Source organism: Mirounga angustirostris, unplaced genomic scaffold (assembly GCF_029215605.1).
Source record: "Mirounga angustirostris isolate CCGP_5_RB_7025 unplaced genomic scaffold, mMirAng1.0.hap1 SCAF_9, whole genome shotgun sequence".
NCBI lineage: Eukaryota > Metazoa > Chordata > Mammalia > Carnivora > Phocidae > Mirounga > Mirounga angustirostris.
In genome coordinates, this window is record NW_026991717.1 from 46,708,092 (window position 1) to 46,734,558 (window position 26,467).

The following is a 26,467-nucleotide window of genomic DNA, read 5'->3' on the forward strand; positions in this document are numbered from 1 at the left end:
CTTAAATTATCCCCAAGGCAGTCACACCCGAACTGGGGGGGATGCCAGTGAAGAAGCTGGGAGAAGTGGAGGGGGCGTGAGTGACATAACGATGGGAGAAGGCCCAGAGGTAGGAGAGAGGTTTACACTTTTGAGGGAACTGAAAGGTGGCCCGTGTGTCTAGACCCACTGTTTTCAAACTTCGGTTCTCAAACTCAGTGCATGTTAGAACATCTGGAAAGCTTTTAAGTCTCAATGCCTAGGCCTTGCCCAAACCAAGTAAATAAAAATCTCTAGGGTGGACACACCGGTGGCTTTTAAGTTTTCCAAGGCAGTTCCAGTGCCTTGCAGGCTGGGTTGAGACCTGGTGGACGTGGACAGGGGAATCCAGGGCCAGAGGAGGCTGACTGGAGGGAAGGGCTGGGCTTGGCCAGAGGCCTTGGAGGTTAGGGGGAAAATATGGGACTTTTTCCTTTGAACGGCTTTACACAGGACAATGATAGGATCTGACCCCAGCCCCTTTTTTTTAAAGCTCGCCCTGGGTGCTGTGATGAGAAGAGTGGATGCGGCGGGAAGAGGTGGGAAGTTGTTGCAAACGTCCAGTGAGGAGAGCGGCGGCGGGCGCTGGACTGATGGCAGCCTCGGTGCAGAGATGAGGGCGTGCTGAAGGATCTGGCGACTCTTCAATCGTGAGGGCCCAGAGGAGAGGCGACATTATGGATGACCCCCTCCCCCGCCACCTAGCCCCAGTGTTGGGCATCAGCGGTTGAGGGGTGGTGTGGACATTCATGAGCCACAGAGCAGGGGGCTTGGAGACCCGTGGGTTCGGGAAGGCAGGAGAGAGGTTCATTGTGGAACCTTCTGGGCTTATGAGACATGGGGCACTGCTGCATGGGCATTTGCATCACAGGGGAGAGCCCCACACCGAAGCTGTGGTACACGGTCGACGGGAAGGCCTGCACAGTGGCTGAGGTTGCCTAGGGAGAGAGAAGTGAGGGAGCAGAGGAGGCCCAGGCCCCCAGAGAGCCGACCTGGAAGAGTGGAGCTGAGGACAAGGAGACCGAGGACCCAGAGAGGAGGGAGCAGGAATGACTGACTACCAAGGGAGCACTCAGAGACTAGAAAGATCCCCAAGGGCTGGACGGAGCTAGGAGATAACTGTGAGAATAATGGGCCTGGATAGAGAAATAAGATGCATTTAGGCAGGGAGGAGGAAATTGAGGGGAGAGGGTTAGAGGGAGGAGGTATAAGAAAAGGCAGAGATGCGAAAAGGATGGGGTGTCTGGGGGCCATTGATCATGTACTGGGATTGGAGCTGAAGTATGTAGTATCCTATAAGGTTAGCGGGTAGATGGCGACTCTTGGGATTCCCTTCTTGTTTCTTGCCCTTGCTTGTCTCTGTCTCCCATCCATCCGACTTTCTTCTAATCCGGCTCTGGGCGGGAGGGGGGGTGGGGCGCATTGCCCTGGGCAGCTTGGCTTCTTGCTTTGTGCCACCCCCCCCCCACCCCGGGATGTGCAACTTTGGTCATAGCTTTCACAATATTTGCAACAACATGATCAAGGTGAACACTGAGGACAGTCAGCTTTACTGTGGAGGAGAGTGCATTCATTTAGAGTGAATGGAGTGATTGTTTCCTTCTCCCTGACTTCAGGCACCTCAAAGAGCCCAGCTGCAGTGTAATCGACGCTTCTCTGTCTCTTTCCTTGTGCTCTCTTAGAAGTAAAAGCACAAACAAGCTTTTGCCTGAAAGGCAGGATGCCAGTGTTATCTTTCCTGAGTGGGCTCATAAATACAGATTCTTTGGAGAGAGGTGCATATAATGAGTGCACGAGCCAGCATTTTGCATGTGCAATGAACAGATGTGGCTGCATTATTCAGTTTCCCTATTTGACTTCCCTACCAAGATGTACTTCAGAAAATGGGATGTCGATGAACACATCTTCCCAAGTGAAAATAACCCATGCCAAGAGGAGTTTCAAATGTTCTGGTTAACCATTTGTCATGTTGGTTTGCTTGTTGAGTTCTCTGCCCAAAATGTTATGACATACTGTGTCACTTCAGGTTTTCCTCCTAGAGATGAAATAATTTTTTAAAAAGATTTTATTTGTTTATTTATTTGACAGAGAGAGGTGGAGAGAGTACGAGTAGGGGGAGCAGCAGAGGGAGAGGGAGAAGCAGGCTCCCCGCCGAGCAGGGAGCCCGATGCGGGACTCGATCCCGGGACTCCAGGATCATGACCTGAGCCGAAGGCAGTCGCTTAACCGGCTGAGCCACCCAGGCGCCCAGATTGTATTTATTTATTTGACAGAGAGAGACACAGCGAGAGAGGGAACACAAGCAGAGGGGGTGGAAGAGGGAGAAGCAGGCCTCCCGCCGAGCAGGGAGCCCGATGCGGGACTCGATCCCGGGACTCCAGGATCATGACCTGAGCCGAAGGCAGTCGCTTAACCGGCTGAGCCACCCAGGCGCCCAGATTGTATTTATTTATTTGACAGAGAGAGACACAGCGAGAGAGGGAACACAAGCAGTGGGAGTGGGAGAGGGAGAAGCAGGCTTCCCGCGGAGCAGGGAGCCCGACGCGGGGCTCGATCCCAGGACCCTGAGATCATGACCTGAGCTGAAGGCAGACGCTTAACCGGCTGAGCCACCCAGGTGGCCCAAGATGAACTCATTTCTAATTATATTCTGTGTGAAATGACATTAATAGTGAAACGCATCACACTATCGTAGAGAAATGGTGATTTCAACTCTGCCCTTTATCTTCTTGGCTCTTCGTTTTGTTTTGTTTTGCAAGATGTGACATTCATACCCCAAGTGAGTGAATAGCATACATATGTACAGTTTAAAAAATGGTTATAGAAATGAACCCCCGTGCCTCGGCCCCCCGAGTGAGAAGTACCGTCCCTCTGGCACCTGGAACTCCGGTGGGTCCGTCCTCCTTCCCAGAGCTACCGCAGCCTCCCTGTTGTGCTGGTGGCTTTATTGCTTTTAACTTCGGGTTTTATCCCTCCGGCATTCCTCTCCAACGATCTAGTTTAGTTTGGCTTCTATTAGACTGTATACATTTTTGGTGTCTTTGCGCAAACATACGAACCCATGAGCGCTGCCTTACATTTTGCGCCCCGAGTGCCTCCCTGGATATCATGACCCTAGAGTGGGCCGTATTCCTGTAAGTGTGCGTAGCTTCGGTTCATCTCTGGGGCCGTCCGTTTGTAAGAATATGCCTCAGTTCATTTATGCGTTTTGCTGGTGGACATTTGGGCTGTTTCTGGTCGTCATGACTTTCAAGGCTGATACGAGTTTTCTTTTCCGTGTTTCCTGGTGTACGTGTGCATAGACTCTGGAGGGTGTATAACAAAGAGTGCTTTTATGTTGTTTTTTTAAAAAGTGTTATTTTAAATTCCTTCTGGTTCAGTTAATGATAAAACATGCCAAATCCATGCAAATGTGATATTATTGTAAATCTTACTATTTTAGACATAGTGGGACATATTGTTCATTTTACTATCTATCATTTTACTATTTCTGGGCACACACATAACACACTTCACCTAAAAGTGTGGTCAGGTCCTGGGGCGCCTGGGTGGCTCAGCCGGTTGAGCATCTGACTCTTGATTTTGGCTCAGGTCATGATCTTGGGGCTGTGAGATCAAGCCCCACTTTGGGCTCCCCACTCAGTGGGGACCCTGCTTGAGATTCTCTCCCTCTCCCTCTGCCCCTTTCTCTGCTCATGGGCTCTCTCTCTGAAACAAAGAAATAAATCTTTAAAAAAAAAAAGTGTGGTCAGTTACTTCTGCCGGCAGGATCAGCATTCAGGACAGGAGGCAACATTGACCAAGCTGTTCTTTCTCGCTATCACCCCACCCCCATCCTTTAGTTTTATGGGTCTTTCCAAGGGAAATAAAAGTGAATTGTGTAAGACAATCCTTTTTTTTTTTTTTAAGATTTATTTATTTATTTGAGAGAGAGAGAATGAGAGAGAGAGAGAGTACATGAGAGGGGGTAGGGTCAGAGGGAGAAGCAGGCTCCTCGCTGAGCAGGGAGCCCGATGCGGGACTCGATCCCGGGACTCCAGGATCATGACCTGAGCCGAAGGCAGTCGCTCAACCAACTGAGCCACCCAGGCGCCCCCTTTTTTTTTAAGAGTTTATTTATTTATCTGAGAGAGAGAGAGAGGGATCACAAGCAGGGGGGAAAGGGAGAGGGAGAAGCAGGCTCCCCACTGAACAGAGAGCCCAATGCAGGGGCTCGATCCCAGGACCCTGGCACCATGACCTGAGCCGAAGGCAGACGCGTAACCGACTGAGCCACCCACGTGCCCTCGTGTAAGACAGTCTTAAACTGATTTCATCAGAGGCAGGCATCTCTTTGGGATTTGTCCTTTACCAGCTCTGGTTTGCCCTGCTCTGCTGAAGAGCAGATGCCTTATGAGCTGCGCGGGGCTGAAGCCACGCGGAGTCCAGTAACTCCAGTAACAGCGCACAGACTGTGCTCTCGCGCTCGAGTTACTTGAAACACATACCCAGGTCATGACCAGGGCTAGTATTTCCTTCACGTGTTTTGTGACGGAATTTGTTGGTCAAAACGTCATTACTTCATTTACTGGACAGTTTGAAATCTGATATCTAAGTCTTTGAGGTAAGTGTTCCGTTAGCTTTTAATGCGGGCATTAGGAAAAGAGAAAAATTGTATTTAGTGCAATAGTAATTTACTTGTTAAAATGACCAACTGTCCAGCTTTCAGGTTGCCATCAAGTAGTTTTAGGAGAATTCTACTTTTATTGGTTTGATTCAGTGAAATAATTGTACAACCTTCATGATGGCAGCTACTGGCTTAATTAGAATTTTTCTTCTTTTAGTGAGCTGAATTGTCTTAAAAAGCATGTGTATGTGGGGACATATGACTAGTGATTAATGGGAATTTCATTTTGTTGAAGCGAGGGTTCTGTCATAAAGAAGTACCTTTCCAGCATGGTTCAAAAAACGGATCAGAATAAACTAGGAGGGAAATATGGGGAATTTGACTTAACTGTAAAAGACCTTGTAAATTAGGACAATGGATCTAAAATGGCTCTTATTTATATATTGCATATATTACCATTTAATCAGAGATACAGTAGGGAAATTTCTAGTTACACAAATGTTTGAATACAGTTACATAATATAGTTTCTAAAAGCTCACTTTAAAGATTTATTTATTTTTGAGAGAGCGAGAATGAGAGAGAGAGAGAGTACATGAGAGGGAGGAGGGTCAGAGGGAGAAGCAGGCTCCCCGCCGAGCAGGGAGCCCGATGTGGGACTCGATCCTGGGACTCCAGGATCATGACCTGAGCCGAAGGCAGTCGCTCAACCAACTGAGCCACCCAGGCGCCCAATAAGTTCACTTTTATTTATTTATTTATTTATTTGAGAGAGAGAATGAGAGACAGAGAGCATGAGAAGGAGGAAGGTCAGAGGGAGAAGCAGACTCCCCGCCGAGCAGGGAGCCCGATGCGGGACTCGATCCCGGGACTCCAGGATCATGACCTGAGCCGAAGGCAGTCGCTCAACCAACTGAGCCACCCAGGCGCCCTAAAAGCTCACTTTAGAATAGTGAAACATACTCCCCCTTTAAACCTAAACTTTGTTTAAACTTTATGCAAGATTGTTTATATAACTTGGGTTTTCAAATAAGGTAACCATTCCAGATGAGGAATAGATCATTTATTCTTCACACTGGAACTTCGTAGAAGCTCATCTGATCTTTCTCTTCAATTTTTTAGAGTTTACGTCACATCTCACAAAGGTTTTCTCCGGGGTTGGGTGGGGCTGTAGGCCATCCATGTTTTCTGAGCAGAATGTCATCCTGAAGAGAAAACAGAGCAAACACAGCGTTAACTTTTAGATGGAGCTTATTGAAGTGTTTCATCCTTTGTAAATAAAAACTCAATTTATGTAATGCATGCTATTTTTGAAAAAAAAAAATTGGATTCTTACATGCACAAATATTTTCGTAACTTCAGAGAAAAATAAAACCCAAGTCAGTGAAAGCAATCAATGTAAGGCTGCTTCCTGGAGTTCTGCACTGGGGTGATTTCAGCTCAGTAAGAACAGAAAGTCCTCGGGGCAGTTCTTTTTTCTCCCCAACCACAGCTCATCAAAGATTTGAGGGTAACTATTGTTCCTTTCACTGCATTGCCCAGACTCCAGGGCAAACATTCGCAGTTCCTTCAACTGTTCCTCACAAGGCAGGCTTCTCTCCTCAGCCTTCCCTCTTTGGACTCGCTCCAGTTTGTCAGCGCTGCTCTTAAAGGTCCCTGGGCACGAGGCCATGGTCACCAGCCTCTGCTGGGCTCAGCTCTGTAAGCCCAGCCCCTTCCTCTTATTGGTGCAGACACTGTCCGGCTAGAGAGGACATCACTCTGTGTTTTGGGTGTCTCTTGGAGACCAAACCTTAGACGGCCTTGACCGTTTGTTAGGTTGGCCTAAGATGCTGTTTTGTGTTGCTAACTTGCATTTACTAGGAAAAAAACTATCAGTAGTCACAAAGAATTCTAGTTTATGGCTTCTTCTTTCTTCTTTTTCTTTTTTGTATTGCATCTAGGGTCAAGTCTTCATTAAATCAGACTTTTTTAAAATTAAAATAGTGTATAAACCAGATGGAGAAAGACAAATACTGCAGGATATCACTTATACGTGGAATCTGCCCCTCCCCCAAAAAAGTAGAATTCATAGAAACAGGGTAGAAAAGTGGTTCCCAGGGACTGGGGAAGGAGAAGATAGGGAGAGGTTGGTAAAAGGATACGAACTCTTAGCTATAAGATGAATAAGGTCTGAGCGTCTAATGTAAAACAGGGTGACTATAGTTGATAACACTGGATTATATATATGTGAGGTGCTGGGTGTGTTAGTTAACTGGTTGGTGGGGGGATCCATTCACATGTCTATGTATATCAAATCACAATGATGTACACTTGAAATATCTTAATTTTAATTGTCAATTATATCTCAATAAAGCTAAAATTAAAAAAACTGTTATGAATAATTTGTGAATGCAGTTTTGAAAAATTCAAATGGTAAAGAACTAAATGAAGTCAAATATTAAAGATCCTCTTTGCCATCACCCTTCACCGATGTCATTCCCCTCTGCATTCCTGGTTTGGTTTATGTCTCTCCAGATCTCTTTTTCTTTTCTTTTCTTTTTTCTTTCTTTCCTTTTTTTAAAGATTTATTTATTTATTTGAGGGGTGGAGGGACAGAGAGAGAAAGGAGTGAGAGAATCTTAAGCAGACTCCCCATTGAGCACAGAGCCCCAACGCGGGGCTTGATCTCACAACCTGAGCTGAAATCAAGAGTCGGACGTTCAATCAACTGAGCAACCCAGGTGCCCCATCTCCAGATCTACTTCTATGCATTTACACATATATCAGTGTTCATATGCAAACATAAAGAATTTTTAAGAGAAGTGAGGTTATAATGTATGTATTTTTCTGACCTTTTTCATTGCCATCAAGTAATGGACTTGGAGACCTGTTCATCTCACTACATATGAATCTGTCTCATTCTTTTTCACTTCCTGTACTATATTCCATTGTGTGGATGTACCACAGTGTATTGGAGCCATTTTCCTACTGACAGACATTGAGGTTTTCCCAATGGTTTACTATTTACAGATAGGACTGCAACAAACATTTTTGCACATGTATATCTCTTGTGGATATTTTGAGTATTTCTCCAGGATGGACACCTAGAGTCAAAATTCTGGGTATTATGTATATTTAAAATTTCGATAATGTAAGCTCCATGAGAACAAGGGCTTTGTCTATTCTGTTCCCTGCCTGGTGCCTACAACAGTGCCTGGTATAAGGTAGGTGCTCACTAAATGTTAGTTGTCGAATGAAATTCTCCTGCAGAAGCTCCATAATTTGCACTCCCACAAATAGTGTATGAGGGTGCCTGCTTCTCCACACCTTTACCAACTCTGGATGTTGTCTTTTTTTAATTCCTGCCAAGCTAATGGGTGACCAGCGATAATCTCATTGGTTTTTGTCTTGCATTTATATGATTACTGTGGAAATTGAGCATTTTCTCATTATGTGTAGCTGATCTCATTTGATGTCCCGCTGTAGAACCAATGTTTTCTGCCCTGTCTCTTCCACCACAATAGGTCCTCTCACCTCTGACTTTGTGCCTCTGAATGAGAAAATCACCTCTCATTGAATTCCTCCCATGGAGGCACGGAGTGAGTTACTTGACCATTTTTGTACCCTGTAGTCAGCAGAGAGATTAAGACTGTGAGGTTGCATATTTGCATCCTGGCCCTGGGATTACGGTTTGTAGAGGGACTCAAAAATTGGTAGTTTGTTATTGGTCTCATGAGATACATATTATAAATTCCATTTATTGCTAAAGAACCGAGTCTCTGCGAGGTGCAGTTAGTGTTCGAGGCTCCACAGATGGTGAGCGGCAAGTGGAATTTGAGCTTAGGGCTGGCAGACGCAGGCCATCGGGTTCTGGCTGCCATATTGCTTTGCTCGCTGCCTCTCTCCCTGGGAATGCCTCCTGGCCTCCCCACAGCCCGTGGTGGTGCCGCACCACTGAACTGCTGTCTCCCTTCTAGGCTTTCTAGACCATGCAATGCTAGACCTTCCCTATGCAAAGTGTGGTCTGTGAGCCAGCAGCAGCCGCACCTGGGAGCTTGTTAGAGACACAGGATGTCAGGCCCCACCCCACCTACATTTTAATTGCATTTTAACACGATTCCCAGATGCTTCCTGGGCACATGAAGGTTTGAGAAGCACCGGGAGGGAGTATGTTATTAGTAAAATTTATGCATCTTGTTTTTCCTAATTATTAGGTCCTGGAATTTCTTTCTGCCAAGGGCCACACTCAGATTTTTTTTTTTTTTTTTTTTTTTGATATCCCCCGATGGTACCTCATGCTGGGAAGACACATAGGAGCCACTGAATACTTGCAACTTAAAAAGCTATAGGTCTCACCACCCCTCCTCCTTTTTCAGCATGTACCTCCTACAGCTCCAAGGAAGGGTCTGATGTACAGATATGTGAATACCCAGCACTTCAACACTGCTGGTTTAGACTAAGGAAAGTCAGATCCATGGGGCCCAGATGAATGGAGAAAGGAACTGTTGGGAACAGTGCATGGACAGCAAAGAGACAAGGAAGGCATCAGACAAGCCCTGAGTTAGATCTGGACTCAGCCAATTATCAGCAGTGCCCCCAGGCTGTGCTTCTGTGAGGCCCAGCTTTCTCATCTGCACAGCCAACATGACCCATTTCCGAGCATTACTGGGAGGGTTCCATGAGACCAACCCTCTAGACCTGGTTCTGTGCCTTCGGCACAGTGGGAGCTCTGGAAGCACCATTCCCTTCCCTCTGCTCTTTCCTCCTTCAGAACCATGTGGGTAAGCACCAGTGAGAAGGCTATGGTGTGTTTTATATAGCCTTTCCAGTCAAGTCACAGAGAATTGTCATGGTGAACAGCCCCTAGGCCTGAGGAATGACCCTCGAGCTGAGGGAGTGCGGGGAGGGGTGGCTGTCAGAAGCTGAGCACTTCTAAAGGGCTAGAAAGTCATGCAAGAATAGCCAAGTGTCTAAGAGGAGAGAAGCAGTTGAATTTTCTCAAATTGATCATGTGGAGAAATCTGTTGGCAGGCTGCAGAGTATGCTCTTAGTAATTGCCAGGATTTTGTATCCCGGGGAGATAAAATCTCAGAGCGCTGTTGTATAAGGGAGTCGGGGGCATAAATCTGCCTCGGGCCCACTCTTGGCCGTGAAGCCCGTGGGGTGAGGGAGGAGCATAGTTCAGAGGTGAGAGGCCTGCTGTTCTCCATCTCTACTGAGGACAAGCCGGAGAGAGAAATGGGCTCCCCAACAAAGGGCAGTGGGAGAGGAGAGACAAGTTTCCTGAACATGAGGGGGAGGAGGAGGAGGAAGGGTCTGGGGAAGGACAGAATTCTCTTCTCATGGAGAAGTGCAGAACTCTAGAAAAGCAGAGTTGCCATGGCAAAATATGTTGGGCATCCCTTTGCTGACAGGACTGAAGGGGCATCTGGACCACTTTTCTTTCTTTTGTGTCTTACTCTGTCCCCAATCCCTTATTGTCCCCGGGGACAATGGGACCAAGGGAGATGTTAAATCACACAGAGCAGGGCTTCCTAAGCCTGCTCCATTGGTTCCCATCAGAATTTCTTAGGGTTTTTATTAGCAACTGTGTGTCCTGGGTCCCTTCACAAACCACTGCACATCAGAAGTTCTGCAAGTGGCTTCGGGAATCCTGCATATTTAATAAGCTCTCCAGTGGCTCTTTGGCACTCTGAGATTTGAGAGAATGGGATGTCGAGACTGCGACATCTCACAGAATGGGATGTCGAGACTGCGACATCTCACAGAATGGGATGTCGAGACTGCGATCTGTTGAAAGCATTTATCTGGGTGAGCAGTAAGAAGGAAATGGCACATCTTGGTCCTTGCCACTCAAAGTGCGGTCCTTGGACTGCAGCACCCACAAACATCTCCTGGTGATCCACCTGCGCACTGAAGTTTGAAGGGCACTGGGCCAGTGAGGCGATTCTCAAACTCCGAGGCAAGTAACTCTGAACCACAGGCAGCCGGAAGAGTCTAGACCGGGAGTCAGAAGACCTGGGTGCAAATCCCAGTCCTTCCATCTATGGCTGTGTGAATTCAGGATGGTCATTTCACCTTTCTGAGCATCTATATGCCGTCATTAGGACATGATAGTGTCCACTTTATGATATAAGTGCAAGTGTTAATTGTGGAGGTCTGGCACATGGAGATGCCTGATAGATGTCAAGGGAGGTAGAGTCAATACTCACCGTTGCTGGGTTTCTCCCGCTTTGACTCTGATGGTCTTTACAACAAGGCCTGAGTAGAGGGGCCCTCTGCTCCATGGGATGATGGTTTGGACTGTGTTCCAGACATTGGTCCATACGGCGCCATTTTCCCACTTGAACTTGATCATGATCAGCTCACCGATATCCAAATCCAACGTGATAAGAAAGGAATAGGTTTTATTACTAGTAATTTCTTCATCCCTTGAAGATACAAAGGAAATCAGACCTAGTTTATTTGTAACAGCAAAGTCGTGTTGGGCACATTCAGGCTGTGTTGGGTTTGCCTGAGTGACTTGGGAAGGTCTTTTCTGCTGCATTTTCCAAACTGGTGTGGGACAGACTATTAGTAGAAACAGCAGTGGGTGGGCCAGACCATTAATACTGGGAAAGTCATGTATCTTCTGGGTTAGCATATTTAAGAGGCTCTGAGAGATCTGCCATAATGAATCTGGTAACTCTGTTGAGCTCAGGCTTACTAGCTTCTACGTTAACAAATCAGGAAAACTGCCCCTGAGAAGACAGTGGGCCTTTGGCAATGATCTCTGGGCAGCTCAGCTCCCTGGAGGTTTGATTAACACAGTAGAGCCACCCACTACTCTTATCTCCCCACTCATGTTTTTTTTCCTCCCCATATAAATAGAAACAACAAAGTTTAACAGTAATAGAAAACCACATGTTAAAGGGATGCACCAATTTGGAGCAAGATTTAAATGCAGAGCCTGAGGTATCATTAGCAGGTTTACTCACTGGTCTCCAAGACATTAACATGTCCCAACACTGACTGAGCAGCTATATGCCCTTTCCACCTTGGAACTATTCCCCAGGAGAGATCTGGGACAGTGCAAAGGTAACACTGGATTTAGGGAGAGACAGGTGGATGGAGGGTTCCTTTGCATGGCTTGTCATAGCTCCTCCTGCAGAATGTTGTAAAGAACTGCTTAGGAATCTATCCACCCCACTAGGCTGTGAGCATCCTAGGGCTAAGGTCCTCTCTACCTCTGAGGCACAGCACTGACTAATACTTGCTGAATGTCGGAATCAGTGTGATGACCAGAGATCCAAAGCTGGGGGAGATCTTCTGGAAGCTGAGGACTATCCCTGGAGCGGGCGGAGGCCTACTGGCACTTCCAAGGAAGAGGCCATACTGAGGGTCGAGATGTGGTCAGTGAGACTGGGGAGCCTCCAAGGGAGACATGAGGTTACTGTTCATGTTGTGAGCAGGTGTGTAATAGGGCAAAGGACAGATGGGCAGGGCTGGCAGGCAGTGCAGGCTGACTGAGGTGGGAAATTTGTGCCAAGTTGAAAGCAGTTTTGTTTCTGGGTTATGGCTTTCAGAACTCACTGAAAAGGAGCTCAGGGCCGTCCTGCAGACAGTTGCTCCAGCCCTCCCTGCTCCTCCTGCCTGGCTCTTCTTCCTGCAGTGTGGACGACGGACTTTGCCACCTCTGGCTTCCCTCTCTGCTCAGCTCACCTCACAATGAACCCATTGTAAACACAGGTCATTTTACCATAAAACAATCTGTGGGACCCGGGTGAGGCTGAGGGATGACAAGGCGCTGGGCTTGGGGTGGACATCCCTTCTGACAGGTGTTTGGGGCAGTTGTATGGGCTGAGAAGAGTAAGCTGTGTCTGGCCTGGCCCTTGAAAAGTACGGGGTCCTTCTAGACCCTGTGAGAAAAAGTAGCATGTCATCACCATAGACGGGGCTGCACCTTATACTCACAGAGTGATGGTAATTTTCTGGTTTTCCTCTTTTGTTCCGAAGAGTGTCATAGTAAAAGTTGGTTCTACTGGTTTCTCAAGTTGGTTGATGAACTGGATCTTGAACTGGTAATGATACACTAAAGAGAGAAGGTGGGCGGGGGGTGGGGGGAGGGAGAGAGAAAGAGAATTTAAATAGGATTTTTTTTAAATTAAAAATCTCATATTTTTAAAATTTAAAAATGCAGAAGGAGAAGTCTGGATGGATAGAGACCAACTTTTTTTTTTTTTCTGGGTGGAGGGATTATGAAGGCTTTACATTTTTTTCTTTTTCCTTTTCTGTCTTTATGAAATGTTTACAGAGGACATGTGGTGTGTTTGTAATATAATAATAAGTATTATCTAGCAGAAGAAGGCAGAACAGGAATATGGTATACCTAGCATTCTCACCCATTTCTGGGTGCAATCTTGTTGGACTATCCCATATATTTGGCAAGAGTCCCCTTTCATAAATTGAAGGATATTATCGCTTTGAGGCACCTGACAAAGGCAAGAGAACACATTGCCCTTTTCAATGTTTGCCTCTGTTTGAGGGATCCGTTTTGGGATGGACAGAGCTCTAGTTAAGAATCATATGCCCTAGTGACCATATCTCTATATTCTGGGCAGTTCCTAGGCACTAGCTCTATGGGGTTCATCAAGCACATTTTCTGATGGAAATAAGACAACTCTAGTTCTAGCACTTGGGCCTAAAATGTTTCCATTTTATCAAATGTTCAGAATGTCCTTCTACTGGGTTGTGTAGGAGAGGGTAACTTATTTTACTCTTCTTTACCTAAATATTTAATCAATAAAAGCAAATCGCTTACTATCACACAGGTATTGTTAAACACTTTACACTACCTCATCTCATTCACTCATCATAAGAACCTTATGAGGTATTGTTGTCATCATCCCCATTTTATAAATAAGAAAACCGGGGCCCAAGAAGGGAAGGGACTTTCACAGATTCAAGGTCACATAGTCTGTCTCTTAGCCTGGACCTATTGCTAAGGCTCCCAAGATGGCCTTGACTTACCCTGTGTTGTCATACCAACCGCCTACGGGGCTGTTCTTGCAATTACCCCCACTTAATTCCAAAATGAATGGACTGCTTGGACTTCTGTCTCTTGCTGTCTCCGTATTCTCTACGTGCCTCTACTGTTTTAGCTCCAAGATGGCCAACACGTTTCATATAGCATGCCAACTCCGCTTGATTGATCAGGCTGCCCAGAGCCCTATGTGGAGATGGGTACTGAGGCTACACCCAGGCTCTTGGGAAGACTGGTGTCTGCCTTGGGCAGAGGAGAGGGATTTATGGGGTGCTTGCTGTGTATTTGCTTTTCCTGTTCTAGGTAACGATTAATCCACTCATCCTGATATAGTGACTTCCGCGATGTAGGTGTCTAACAAACGTGGTGGGATGAATGAACCGACAGTTGGCTTGGGAGTAACATGATGTGTATTACCATTTAGGAAGATGGAAGCCACCTCTGAGAGTCCAAGACCCAAGTTTCAGGCTGTGTTGCAGGAGAATTCTCACCCGAAAGCATAGATCACGGCACTAGCCACTTGTTCATCCATCCCATACACCCCACACATGGAAATTCGTCATCTTCATGAGTCAGTCTCCTACCTACCTAATGCCGCATGGCCACGGGAGGTTGGTAGCTACACACAAACCCAGCAACAGCTGCTTCGGATGGCGTGCTGCCAACAGCCCAGCTGCAGTGTCCCGGCCGCCTGTTGCCCTGGGATTCTGTGCTGTTTGCACAACCCTCCCCTTTGGCATAAACCAACCTTCTCATTTGGGTTTTGTGGTGGACTTGCCTATGAGCCCGGGGTTATCTCTTAGGTTTACTCTGAAGCACCAAAGTTTCTTTTTGTATATTTATGTCCACGGCAAGAGCCAAACATGAACAGTGGACTGTTATAGGCCATGAGTTTTCTGCTTTAGGTAGGAGCTAGCTTGGGCATCGTCTGGTACTGAACATTGTGCCCTGTCCGTAACAGGTGCTTAGGTCCTTATTCGTGGAAAAAGTAGTCTGAGACTCTCAGGACTGTGAGGCTGTGGGTGAGAAATAAGAGAAGGGCTGTGGGCCCAGGTTCCAGAAAATGTCCCTCAACCCTGGCTGGCAGTGATGGAGACAGGGACTCTGGCCTAACATCCCAGAAGCCTCTGAGAAGCCATAGACTATTTGGGGTCTATCAAGAGAACCCTGTCACGGGCAGACTGTGTTATAAGTTGAACAGAGGCAAAAGGAAAGGTCCTTCCAAAGACACAGGCCATAGTTGTGTGGGGTGGGTGTCGGATGTGGACAGGACGGGGCAGGAGGACTGGGCTTGGGTTAACCTCCTAACGAGGAGGCCGGCATCTTGCAGAGCACTCAAGGAACACCCTTAGTAACCAATTTTAGTCCAATTTAATATGCATAAATTGGAAGTCTACTGGTGCTCAGCCCAGTGCTAAAAGCTACTGGGGATAGAGGAGTTAAAGAGGATAATTGGCAGGATGCAAGAAAGCAACACTGACTAATATTTATTTTGTTTACCTGTGCCAAGCACTTTGCATCTATTATCACACTTAATCCTCACAACAGGTGATACTGTCAGCATCCCCTTTTAGAGAGGAGGAAACTGAAGCACAGAGAAGTTAAGTGACTTTCCCAGTGTCACAGAGCTCCTAAGTAGCAGAGCTGGGATGTAAGCCCAGGCCACCTGGCTCCAGTACTTCAACTTTTAAGTGTTAGTACATGGGACCATAGCTTTATATACCCTGAGGAAAAAGTTGAAGTATGGAGAGAGATTTAAGTTCAAGAGTGTCATAACAGAACCGTTTAACTAAAAATAAATCAGCAACACCTGAGATATTCACTGGTGGAAGAATGACTACAGACTGACTAATCAGGACAATTATGAGAACTACCATTTACTTTTTATCGTGTCCCAGACACTGAGCCAATCGCGTCACGTAATTATCTCATTTCTCTTTACAACAACTTTGTAAGATGCCCATTTTATCCTCCCTCCACATCATTTTACAAATGCAGGAGCTGATGCTCGGGGAAAGTTAAGTAACTTGTCCACTGTCATGCAGCTAAGAACGGGGGAAGCTGCAATTAGACTTGAGTCTGCTGATTCCGAGTTCATATTCCCAACCATGTGATTTACTCTTATGAAGTCATTAAAAGATATTTTTGGAGCAATTTCAATCCTTATGAAAGAAGTGGGGGAAAAAAAAAAAGCCCAAACAACAACAAGGATGCAAAATTTCATGTCCAACATGAGACCAACTTTATAAAACAGGACACACAAGAGGAAGAGGCATAAAAATGTGACCATGCTTATCTTTGGAGAGGAGAGAGGGGTCATTTTTATGTTTCTTTACACTTTCCCGCAAGTTCTGGGTTTTCTACAATGTGCCTGTATTCTAATTAGACTCTTACTGGAAAAAGAAAACGCTTTAAAAGTATTAAAACAGAAGACAAGAGGACCAGAAGCCGCGGTCCTGGACTCAGGGGAGCTTGCGCTTGGGAAGCAGAGTCACTTCTGTCTTCTTGTCTTGTGGGCATCAATGTCCGTGTCTTCTCTCCCCGAGGGCAGTCTCAGTGTCATATCAATGCTCCTATCGGCACAAGTCCCAGCATGCACCGGGCACCTAAGGGGTCTTCAGGGGCTCTTTGGTGTGAAGATAAGGCAGGACACATGCTGCATTAAAGACCCTAATTGTGAATGGGAATCTCCATTCGTGGAGAGCCTACTATGTATGCATCAGGCTATATACTAAGTGTTTTGTCCACATCGTTTTTGGTCCTCACAACAAGACTAAATAAGGGGAAGGCCCTGTTGGTTTCCTTACTACTCCCCACCCTCTGGAAGGAGTCTTGCCCATTCCCTTGAGCTGACCTCGGCCAGCAGAGTCCTGTTTTCTCCTGAGACCTAGGATGTCAATTACTCTGGTGGATGTCAGACAAGGAAGCAGAGATTTGGACACGTGTCCAAGGTCACAGAGAGTTACAAATGGAGCCAAATTTGAACCCAGGGGTCTGTCTGATTCTAAAATCCCCTTCCCGCTGTCTCCTGGGGTTCTGGTTCTGCAAGCTGCGCCTGCCCTTTGAAAGCAAATGGCAAACCCTCAACCCCTGAGGAAAGGCTGCCGTCACAATCTTCCTGGAACGAAGCCACCAAGACAAAGTGCCTCCCGGGTCTCACCTGCTGACATCCATCCTGGGCTATCGCTGCTGCAGATACTTCCTGCCTGTCCCCTGAATGCCTAGCCCCCCGAGTGGGGATAGATGTCTCATGTCCCTGCGCTGGAGGGTTTTTTTTCTTCCTTTGTTCTTAAATCATGAGTAGGAGATGGATTCCCACGTCCGAGATGCTACGGTTGCACCATTCTGGGGGAAGGTGTAAAATCCAAGGGTCAGCTTGCCAGGGCCCCTTTGGTTTCCCATCCTTTGAATGAGAATTACCTGGCCTCCTGTGGTGTCTCCCCGGGGTGGGACCTGTGCAGGAAGTCGGAACCCCAAAGGTGCAGGAGTGTCGAGGAGCCCGAGTCTGCCAGCCTCCCAAGCGCTCCTGAAAGGTGTGTGGGCTGTGGGGGGGCGGGGGGGCACAGGGGTGGGGGGATGAGGGCACCCTTGTGTCTGCAAAAGCCAGGATATAGAACTAAGCAGGTTGATGGCACAGGCAGTCCCAAATTACCTGCACTAGGAAAGTCACTTTTTGGGGGAGAAATCTTGAAATGACATAATTTTTATAAATATAAAAGAACCTTTCATACTGAGAACTAATTAGATGTTCTTATTTTGGATTTTTGTGTTTTTCTTTAAAAGAAAAAGAGACAATTTGCCTATCATTCCCTCTCCCTGCCCCCCCCCCCGCCCCCCCCAGACAATGATGCTGTTACAAAGATTAAGGAAAAATTTTGCTCACTTTCCCTCATGACATGTTTAGTAAGGATTTTAAAAAATGATTTAGGAAAAATGCTTTTGATCCTGTGACTGCAGAGGGGCCAGCCCAGTGCATTCCTCGGTTCAGTCAGGAGAAATTATTTTAGGTCTTAAAGATAAAGAGCATGAAACAGTCCATTAACCCTGAATGAGATCAGGCAAATGCCACGTAGAGCAGAGATGTGAGGCCTCTGGAGATTCTCCTCAAATAGAGAGTCCTCCTGTGGTTCAATACCCTAAAAACCCCGGATTCTGATCTCATGTGAACCCCACTGGTGCCACTTAAGTTTCTTTTTATAAGCCAGCCACAGTAGACATTGGCTTGTGGAATTTATGAGAAGAGAATATTTTGTTTCTCCTTCTTTTTCTTCTTCTCCTCCTCCTCCTCTTTTTTCTTCTTCTTTTTGTCTCATGGAAAAAAATTATTCCAGATCATTAGATATTGGCTCCGGGAGATATTATGACTCTCTCTGCAAACATCAAAGAGGCCTTTTTCTTTCAGTGTATCGATTTTCTTTCATGAAGATGGGAGGAATGAGATCTCTTGTGTTGTCTTGCAGCACCAAGGGCTTGTTCCTAGACATGAGACGCCTCTAACTTGAGAGGGAGGCTGCGGATCCTGTCACCGAGAGGCCTGAGGATGGCACCGTGCAGGGGTTACCCCACGAGGGGGCCAGCACTCAAGGCAGGCGGGAGGAAGGTAGGGCGGGTGCAGGTGGTTTTGGAAGCAGGTGCATTGTGGAGCTCTGGGCTCATGTTGGTGGCCACATTTGGGCTTCAAGGCACCCCGCGACACCCCTAAAGTGCTTCAGAATGAGCCTCTCCCAAATGTGCCACTTTGGCATGTGGGGTATTTTAAGTGGAAGACAATCAAGACCCAAAACACTCAGGAAGAGCTTTTTGCCTCCTGCTTATCTGCCTCTAAGAATTTAGTTGGGGGGCCTAGTCCAGAAAGAGAGAACCCACCACAGAGAGCTGCAGTGTGGGTGATGAGGGGTGTGTGTGGGGGATGCTCCAGGCCTGTTTGTTGATTCCACTCTGTGTCCCATTGTCTCTGCATGGTGTGACAAACATTCGTTTCCCAAACATTTGCTCTTCCCATCTTCCTGTGAATTAACTTCCTTCTCTTTGAAGCCCCACAGCCCCACCCCCTTCCCTTTAGCTCAGGATGGCAGACAGGCATCAACTGCCTAACTTCTTTGAACCACTCGTGGCTCTGTGAGGCTCTAGTACACATGAAATTAACATTTTCTCCTCTTAATCTGTTTTGTGTCAACTTAATTAATAGGCCAGCCAAAGAATAAAAAGAGTAGAGGAAAAATTTTCCTCCCCTACACCCTGATGTCATGGGATTGGATGCTTGCCCCTTCTGTGGGCAGTTGCCTCTTCTGCTAGGGGTGGGATTGGGGGAGTGTGTGTGTGTGTGTGTGTGTGGTAAGGAGTGTTGTACTGACTGGCATCCTGCTGCCTGCTGCCCACTGTTTGTGCCCATAGGAGCTTCATGTGGGAGGGCAGTAAGAGCCCTCAGCTGAGGGCCTCGAGTCCTTTCTCTGCCACCTACCACTGAGTGGTTGTGAGCACTCATAGCCTCTCTGAAGCTCAATTTCCTCATGTGTAAAATGGCCATCAAGACCACTCTAACAGGGTGTGAGGATGTGATGCGAAGGGATGGCATATACAAAAGTGCCCAGCTTCTAGAAGGTGTTACCCCAGTGACACCTATTCCCTTCCTATGTGCTGAACTGACCAGGCACTGTTCTGAGCTGCACCCACAGGTGCCAGTTTTAGTGGCTCACCCCCATGCTCATCCACACACAATCACTCTGTGGCTGAAGAACCTGAGACCTGCATGGGTTTGACAAAACTAGGTCAAGGTCACATATATGAGGTTGGCAGCAAAGCCAAATTCTAGACATGCTCTATTCCCAATCTCAAGCCTGCACTGTCTCTATGACACTTAGGACTTTTTCTGGACCTCTCCCTGGAAATTAGTGAAAACCTTCCAAAAGAAGTAGCAGAGAAAAGCCAAAAAGACAAACAGATTCCCCCAAGTCAGAGTTCGGTTGGTTGTCTCACCAACCAGAAGGAAAGAGTACTCAAGCAAGTTCCCTTAGGTGGGATGAGGCCCAGAATGCAGAGGGCGGGGGAGAGGGAGAGAGGCGGGGAGGACCCGGCATTGGTATTACACTCGGGAGACCGTGTGGAGTGGAAGAGCAAGGGCCGTGAATCAGAGCAACCTGGGGTCAAATGCTACATTTGCTACTCACAGACTGTGTGACTTGGGGAAGTCGTAAACTCTATGAGTCTCAATTTATTTATTGGAAAGTCCACCATCATCAGTCCCCACCCCCACCCATCTCAGTCTCTGTCCCTCTGGGTTGTTGTGAGGATTATATGATAAAGGAGCTAGTTTGTACAACATACCTAGTGTGGAGCCTGGACAGAAGAGGCCCCCATAAGTGCCACTTTCCTCCACTCCCAGTGGCCTCGTCCCACCGCTAGAGGATTAATTAGATAAGGCGTTTGCTAAGCAGGACTCCCTCAGGATGGATATGCTCCCTCTCTTCTCTTTTACAAAACAGGCTCCCAGACTGGCGAGGGCTCTTACTGGGAGAGTGAAAATAGAAGTGAGTAATAACTGCCTTGTGGGACTCTCCCCATGGGAACTGGGTTCTGGTCATAGAAAACAGACCCTTTGATGGTTTCGTTGAAGTATCTTAGGAGCCAGAGGAATAAAAGGCTAAGTTAGTCACCCTTTGTGAAGCTACAATCAGGAGGCCATGTTTATTTTGCCCAGCCAGATCCTGCACTAAAATATATCATACAATTAGATGTTCTTGAAAAATATGAATTATGGGTTCTCTGTAACCAGGGCTGGGCAAGTCTCTTCTTTTAAGAATCTGCAAGTATTCACCAAATGCCAGCTAAATAGGCTTGGAGGGCCCCAGTCAGAGATGATCATGACCATGATGGGTGGAGAAACGTGTAGTTATGGGACCTAGATTAAAGGCCTTGTGCCAGTATCCTCAACAGAAATTTCTGTGATGATGGAAGCGATCCATTTCTGGCTCTCCAATATGGCAGCCCGGTATCTGAGCACTTGAAAGGTGGCTAGAGTGACTGGGGAATCAAATGTTTGGTTGCGTTTAATTCTAAGTAACTTAACTAGCCATAGCTACCATACCAGGTGACGCAGCATTTTGCAGATTAGAAGCTGCTCCAGAACAGGCGGAGTCTCACCTGGGGATAATTCCCACCCATACCCAAGGCAGCTTGGCGTGACTCCAGGGATGCTACTCCCCACGAGTGAACAGATTAGGATTTTGCTCCCTGGAAGGACTGAAGCAGAACGGAGGAGAATTTGGAACACGCGGAGAAGGGGAGGGTACAGTGCAGGCCACAGCTCAGCAAGGGGCTTCTGTTAGGGGCTGAGATGGGTTCGGACAGTTTCAGGCAGTCCTGACTGCCTGGATAGCCTCCATATCACTGGCCTCGGTGGTCCCACTCTCGTCGGAAGAGTCTGGAGCAAGATGAGTCCTTGGCAATAAAGACACCCGAGTGTTGTCTCCAAGGGACCCCCTGCCTGTCTTCCTGGGATGGCACTGAGCGTACATATGGGAGGGGGCTGGTCTCCAGTGAACCCCATGAGTTAGGGACTCTGACTACTCTGGTTCAATTTACGTTTGAAGAATAAACGTATGGATGAACACAATGGTTTTGGTAGCTGCTGGGGTGGGGTGGTGCTGCCTGAATGCAGTGCTCCGGTCCTCCTTCATAGGAAAGGGACCCCTGGGAGTTCACGCCAGCAGCATGTGCTGGTCCTTGGCTAAAGGGAGGAATTCAGCCTGGTTGTGCCTATTGGTCTTCCTTTCCCCTCTTTCTTCTCTACATGCTTGCCTTCCCCCCCGCCCCCATCTCCAAGCCCCCAGGTAGATGTCCTCCAGCTGGACCAACCTCCTCACTTCAGGACACCCCCAAGCTGTGGAAGGTGAAAAGTAGTTTCCTTTCTTCCCTGCTGATCTCAAGGAGAAAGCAAAACCTTCCCCTTCTTCTCTCCTCCCTCCCTCACCTCCACAAACAGACAAGGGGTAGGTTCCTGAGGAAAGAATAAAAAAATAAAAATCCCTCAACTAGTTGTTTGGAGGTCCGGGTCTAAATGCTGACTCTGCCGAGAATTCACTCTGCGTCCCTGGGCCGATGATTTTCCCCAGCTGAGCCTGGTTGTCTGCGGCTGTGAAATGGCGGGGTAGAACAGCCTCTAGAAATGCTAACATCCCATGATTTACAGTAGATCCAGTGAAATGTGCTTATCGGAGGGGCTTAATCACTCCAGGCAGCTTTTCCATTTAAAAGAGGAGCCGGTTAACCCAAATGAGTGTCTAATTGGCAGCCTGCCTTGGGGGAGCTCCCTGAGGCAGGAGCCCTTCCAAATTCCCTCGGCTGATTTCGGATGGTACCTTCTCCTCCACCCCAAGGGGCAGTCAGCAGAAGGGACTGGCTGGCCCCTCAGGCAGGAAGGATCCGCCTTCACTGTGGTGCTCTCTGAAGCTACCAGCTGCCGGCAGCGGATTTCTGTCATTCCTGGGCTTCACGGAAGGGAAATCTGGCTGGAGAGCACAAGTTCAGATAAACAGGAATCCTGTGCTTAAAAAATAAGTCGCCTGGGAACTTGAACTTGTGAGTGTGATAAAAAAAGGAACACAGACCGGGAGTCGGATGCACCTGGTTGTTGGCCTCCTTCCAGGCTGTGTGGCCGTGGGCAGGTCACTCCCTGCAAGCTGCGCTTCCCTCCTCTTGAAAATGAGATCCTTACCCACCCTACCGACCTTGCTTGGCTGTTGTGGGTTCCACAAAGAGGTGATGGCTGCATCTGATGTTTTGTATAAAAGGCTGTGCAAATGCAAAGTGGTGGTGATGACATGTTCACCTTCTGCCTCCCCAAATATTCTGGGCGGTGATAATCAAACAGCGCAGCGCCCAGGTCCTCTGGGCGCCGTGAGCATGTGCAGTGAGACAGTAAGACGCTAAATCACTCAGGAGCTGTCGAAAGGATGAGACAGAAATGTTAATAGTGGCAGATGTCAGCTTGTTCACTCCTGGAGGAGTTGGGCTTCGGTGGAGCCTTTCTCTGCTGGCTTCAGCCCCCAGAGAGGCGCAGCTCCGACCTCTGCTTCAATCCAGGGAAGGACCGGGGCTCGGTTTCTGTCCTGGGGTTAAGGATCTGATGAGGAAAGCTGGAAGCCAAACTTCATCTTTGGAGGGTCTCAATAAGACAGTGATACCCTGGAAGATCAGCGGATGCCAACTTTAGAGGAAAAGAGGAGCCACAAACATAGCCCGGAGCCTCCTTTTCTCATGGAAGCTGTGAGCAGAGCTGGAAAGCACTGGGTTCCAGTTGGGGTTTAAAGACGCCTCCAGGTCCCTGCACAATGACACCTGGGTGGTCGACGGAACTGCTCAGGGCCTTCAAGATCTAACATCCTAGGGGACCATGAAAGTGGATGAAAAGAGGCTCACCCAATAATCGTTTCAGAACGTATCAAGGTTTCTCCTCCTGGCACTTGGTGGCCAGGTGGACACACTCTTGGGAACAGAGAGAGAGAGAGAGAGAGAGGCTGTGTGGACATCGCCGTCTGGAATCTGTGGTTTGAGGAACACTGAAAGCAGAGCGAGCCTTTGGCCACCCACACTCACCTTTGAAGGGGGACTGGGCGCGCGTGGCCAGGAAGAGCCTCTTGTTCTTCTGGCCCTTCCGCTGCGGGCGGACGTGGTAGCCCAGCGAGCTGCAGCGGTCCCTCCGGCAGCTCAGGCACAGGCCCTGGCTGAACCTGTCCATGTCGCCGCACTGGTAGGCCGTGCTCTGCTGGCTGGGGTGCAGCAAGGAGTCGATGAAGAGATGCACCGACCGCTCGTGGGAGCACTTTATGGTCTGAGTGATGGCTGGAACACAGGGAGAGAAGGATGTCAACACCCCCTCAGTTTTCCAAAGTACCCTCTCCTCAAAGGATCGTCCTCTTTCCAGTGCAGATTCGCGGCATATTGGGAAGGAGGGGTGGGGTTGCTGAGGCTGGCCCACTGGCGACACTGGGACGGAATCCGTGACTGACAACTCCAGGAGCAGGCCCCTCTCAGTCACGAGGTGGAGAGGCGTCACCCCAGGCACTCTGGGGCTCCTGAGGGTGCCCTGGTGTTTTAACCGGAAGCCTAAGTCCCTAAGAAAATACTGAATTATTTAAGAACACAGGGTAGTGTGATTTATTTAAAAAATATTTATGTCTTGGGGCACCTGACTGGCTCAGTCGTTAAGCGTCTGCCTTCGGCTCAGGTCATGATCCCAGGGTCCTGGGATCGAGCCCCGCATCGGGCTCCCTGCTCCGCGGGAAGCCTGCTTCTCCCTCTCCCACTCTCCCTGCTTCTGTTCCTGCTCTCGCTATCTCTCTCTCTGTCAAATAAATAAATAAAATCTTTAAAAAAAAATTTATGTCTTAAATGGCTACAGATGTGCAAGTGCTCATGGCTTGGGTTGAGGTAGCTGGCTCGTGTGGGATGCCTCTTTTCTTAACCACGCTAGGCAAATGAAAACCAAGGTACTGTTGGGGCTCGGCTAAACGGCCTGGTGAAAGCTGAGTCCTCTCCCACAATGTCTGCCCTCTGTCCTAAAGCAGCCATTGCCTCCACTGGGTAACTGGTCTGTAAAACCAGCAAGGGGATTGGCTTCTAGAAGGATGCATCCAAATGAACAGGTCTACATGGGCCCAAACAGCAAGGTTAGGAAGTTTATTTACCATGAGTTTTTGACCTTTTAAAAAAACTCTCCATTAATTAATTAATTAATTAAAAATTAATTAATCACTTAATTTAATCTTGAATAAATTATTCTCAAGGGTGTGGAAGAACCACCACAAGGTATGTAAAGTACCTAATGTGAAGGTACAGCACAGGTAGCTTTGCCAAAAGCTATTTCTCCCAGTGTCTGAAGGCTAAATGCCCAGACGGGACACCTGGCTCTTGGTCTAGTGCTGCATTTTTTGAGCACCTACTATGAGGCAGGTACTATGCTGAGTGCTTTCCGTCATCCAGTTCCTGAATCTCACCACAGCCCCTTCAGGCAGCTGTTCCAGACGAGAAGACTGAGCTTCAAAGGCATTCCAGCTCACCTAGCCGGGAGGGGTTGGGGTGGCAAAGCAGTTACCAAATTACCTTCTGTTCAGATGCTTTGCGAGAACCACCCCAGGATGGGATCACTTTTAAACTTAAAGGTGAAGAAAACCAAGAAAAACCACACCAAAATTGGGCAAGCAAAATAAGTGTACATCGTTCCACCACTTTGAAGGTTTGCACAAAAGAGCAAATGGTACTAACAGAGATGTATTTATCAGGCAACTAGTTACTCAATACCAGGCCTGTATTGAGCTTTGGGAGGGAGTGGGTCTGGGAGGAGGGCTGGTTGGTCAGCCGGGAATGGAGCAGGCCCCCATGGATGACTGGTGGGGCAATGATGTGAGGGGCATGTGAGGAATGACGAGGGGAAGTTCCCAGAAGGTTCTCTCAGGCGTGGGCAGGTGGAAGGCTGGGAGTCCAGCCAAAATGAGATAATGTTGAGTGTGAAGGTCATTCTGATACTGGAGAGGTGAAGGCGGTGATGTAATCACAAGAGACTGGGTTCTCAGCTGGGTTTTGGATGATGGAGGTGAGAAGGAGGTACATGGGGTGGGGGAGGAGACAGGCTCCAATTGGCTTAGCGTCAGTTGGCATGTTTTCATCAGGATGATGTTTTATAATAATGAGAGATTTGGAACATCCATGGAATGTATGCTTTTTGCTGACAGGCTTGTTCTTTAATCCTGTGCGTGTTGTCAACGTGCATGTCAATATTTTAGTCTAGGATTTGAGAGAGAAGTGGGATCACAACCCAGATAATGCCACAATCCAGTTTCTGCCCTGAGATAAAGGAAGCGACAAAGACATGTTTAGAACTGAATTTTGAATTGGAAGAATCCCAGTAAGGTCCTGCAGGACCAGCTGATTACAGCTCCCAGGAGTGGAAGAGTTACTCCTGCTCTAGTCAGACCAGAGATCGAGATGCTAAAGAGCAAGGATCTATTAAGTGCATCCTCATGTGGCCCAGAATAGAGGAAGCCCCCTGGGTGAGGAAACTTCTGGAGAAGGAGGAATGACCACAGGCATCAGGACTCCACTTTCAGAATTGCTAGTATCCCTGGAGAGACTTTGTTGGGTATCCTGGGAGAGGCGAAGAAGTGGGGATTCCTGGTGGCTCCCCCAGCTCATTGTCAGTTAAGAGGAGGGTCTGCTGGAGGGACCCTAGCCCTTACCCACTCTCCCTCTGAGTGCGCTTGGTGACCATATACCCTGGGTTCCCGACCCCTTCCCAGAGTACTGGATCTGGGGGCTGTGTGCAAGTATGAGGGGTATAAGCCAGGGCAGGCTAGTGCTTTTCCCCACGCCTTCTTTCTCACCATTTAAGCCGTGCTTGGTAATATGTTTGTAGAGCTCTAGGAAGTGGCAGCCAGGCTGGAAGTAGCCCCCGTTGGGGTAGAAGTCATAGTGTGCTATGGACTGTTTGATGCCCACGCTCAGGCCCATGTGCTCCCGGGTGAAGGTGTGAATGGCATCCACGAAATTGGCATCGTCTGGTGAAAGACGGTCCCTGGGCAAAGATCCTTCGAACAAAGGGCCGGCGGCATCCAGCCCTAACAGGAGAGCAAGGGTAAGGGTTAGGTGGGGACAAGGGGAAGAAGGGAGAATGCTTCTTTAAGCTTTCTGATGTTATTACACATTCATGAGCTAGCAGGAAGAAGAAAATCCTAGGGGATGATCTTTCTCTAGAAAATCTTGCTATAACCTTTTCGCAGTAAAACCACAGTAATTCATGGTGCCGAAAATTAGACACGGGCCGCGCATTATCTATGGGGAAGAGGTC

The 26,467-nt window shown here is 47.9% G+C and overlaps 1 protein-coding gene across 1 annotated transcript in view; it reads right to left on the reverse strand.

Annotated features, from left to right (window-relative positions):
• Positions 1-211: 211 nt before the first annotated feature.
• LIPC (lipase C, hepatic type) overlaps positions 212-26,467 on the reverse strand; it is a 158,341-nt gene continuing 132,085 nt past the window's right edge. Inside the window, exons 6-10 of the mRNA XM_045899978.3 lie at positions 26,004-26,237; positions 23,221-23,466; positions 12,558-12,675; positions 10,817-11,035; positions 212-5,827 (exon numbers count right to left, since the gene is read on the reverse strand). Of these exons, the coding sequence (XP_045755934.1) occupies positions 5,716-5,827; positions 10,817-11,035; positions 12,558-12,675; positions 23,221-23,466; positions 26,004-26,237 (929 nt within the window). The 3' untranslated portion in view covers positions 212-5,715. The remainder of the gene's footprint in view (positions 5,828-10,816; positions 11,036-12,557; positions 12,676-23,220; positions 23,467-26,003; positions 26,238-26,467) is intronic.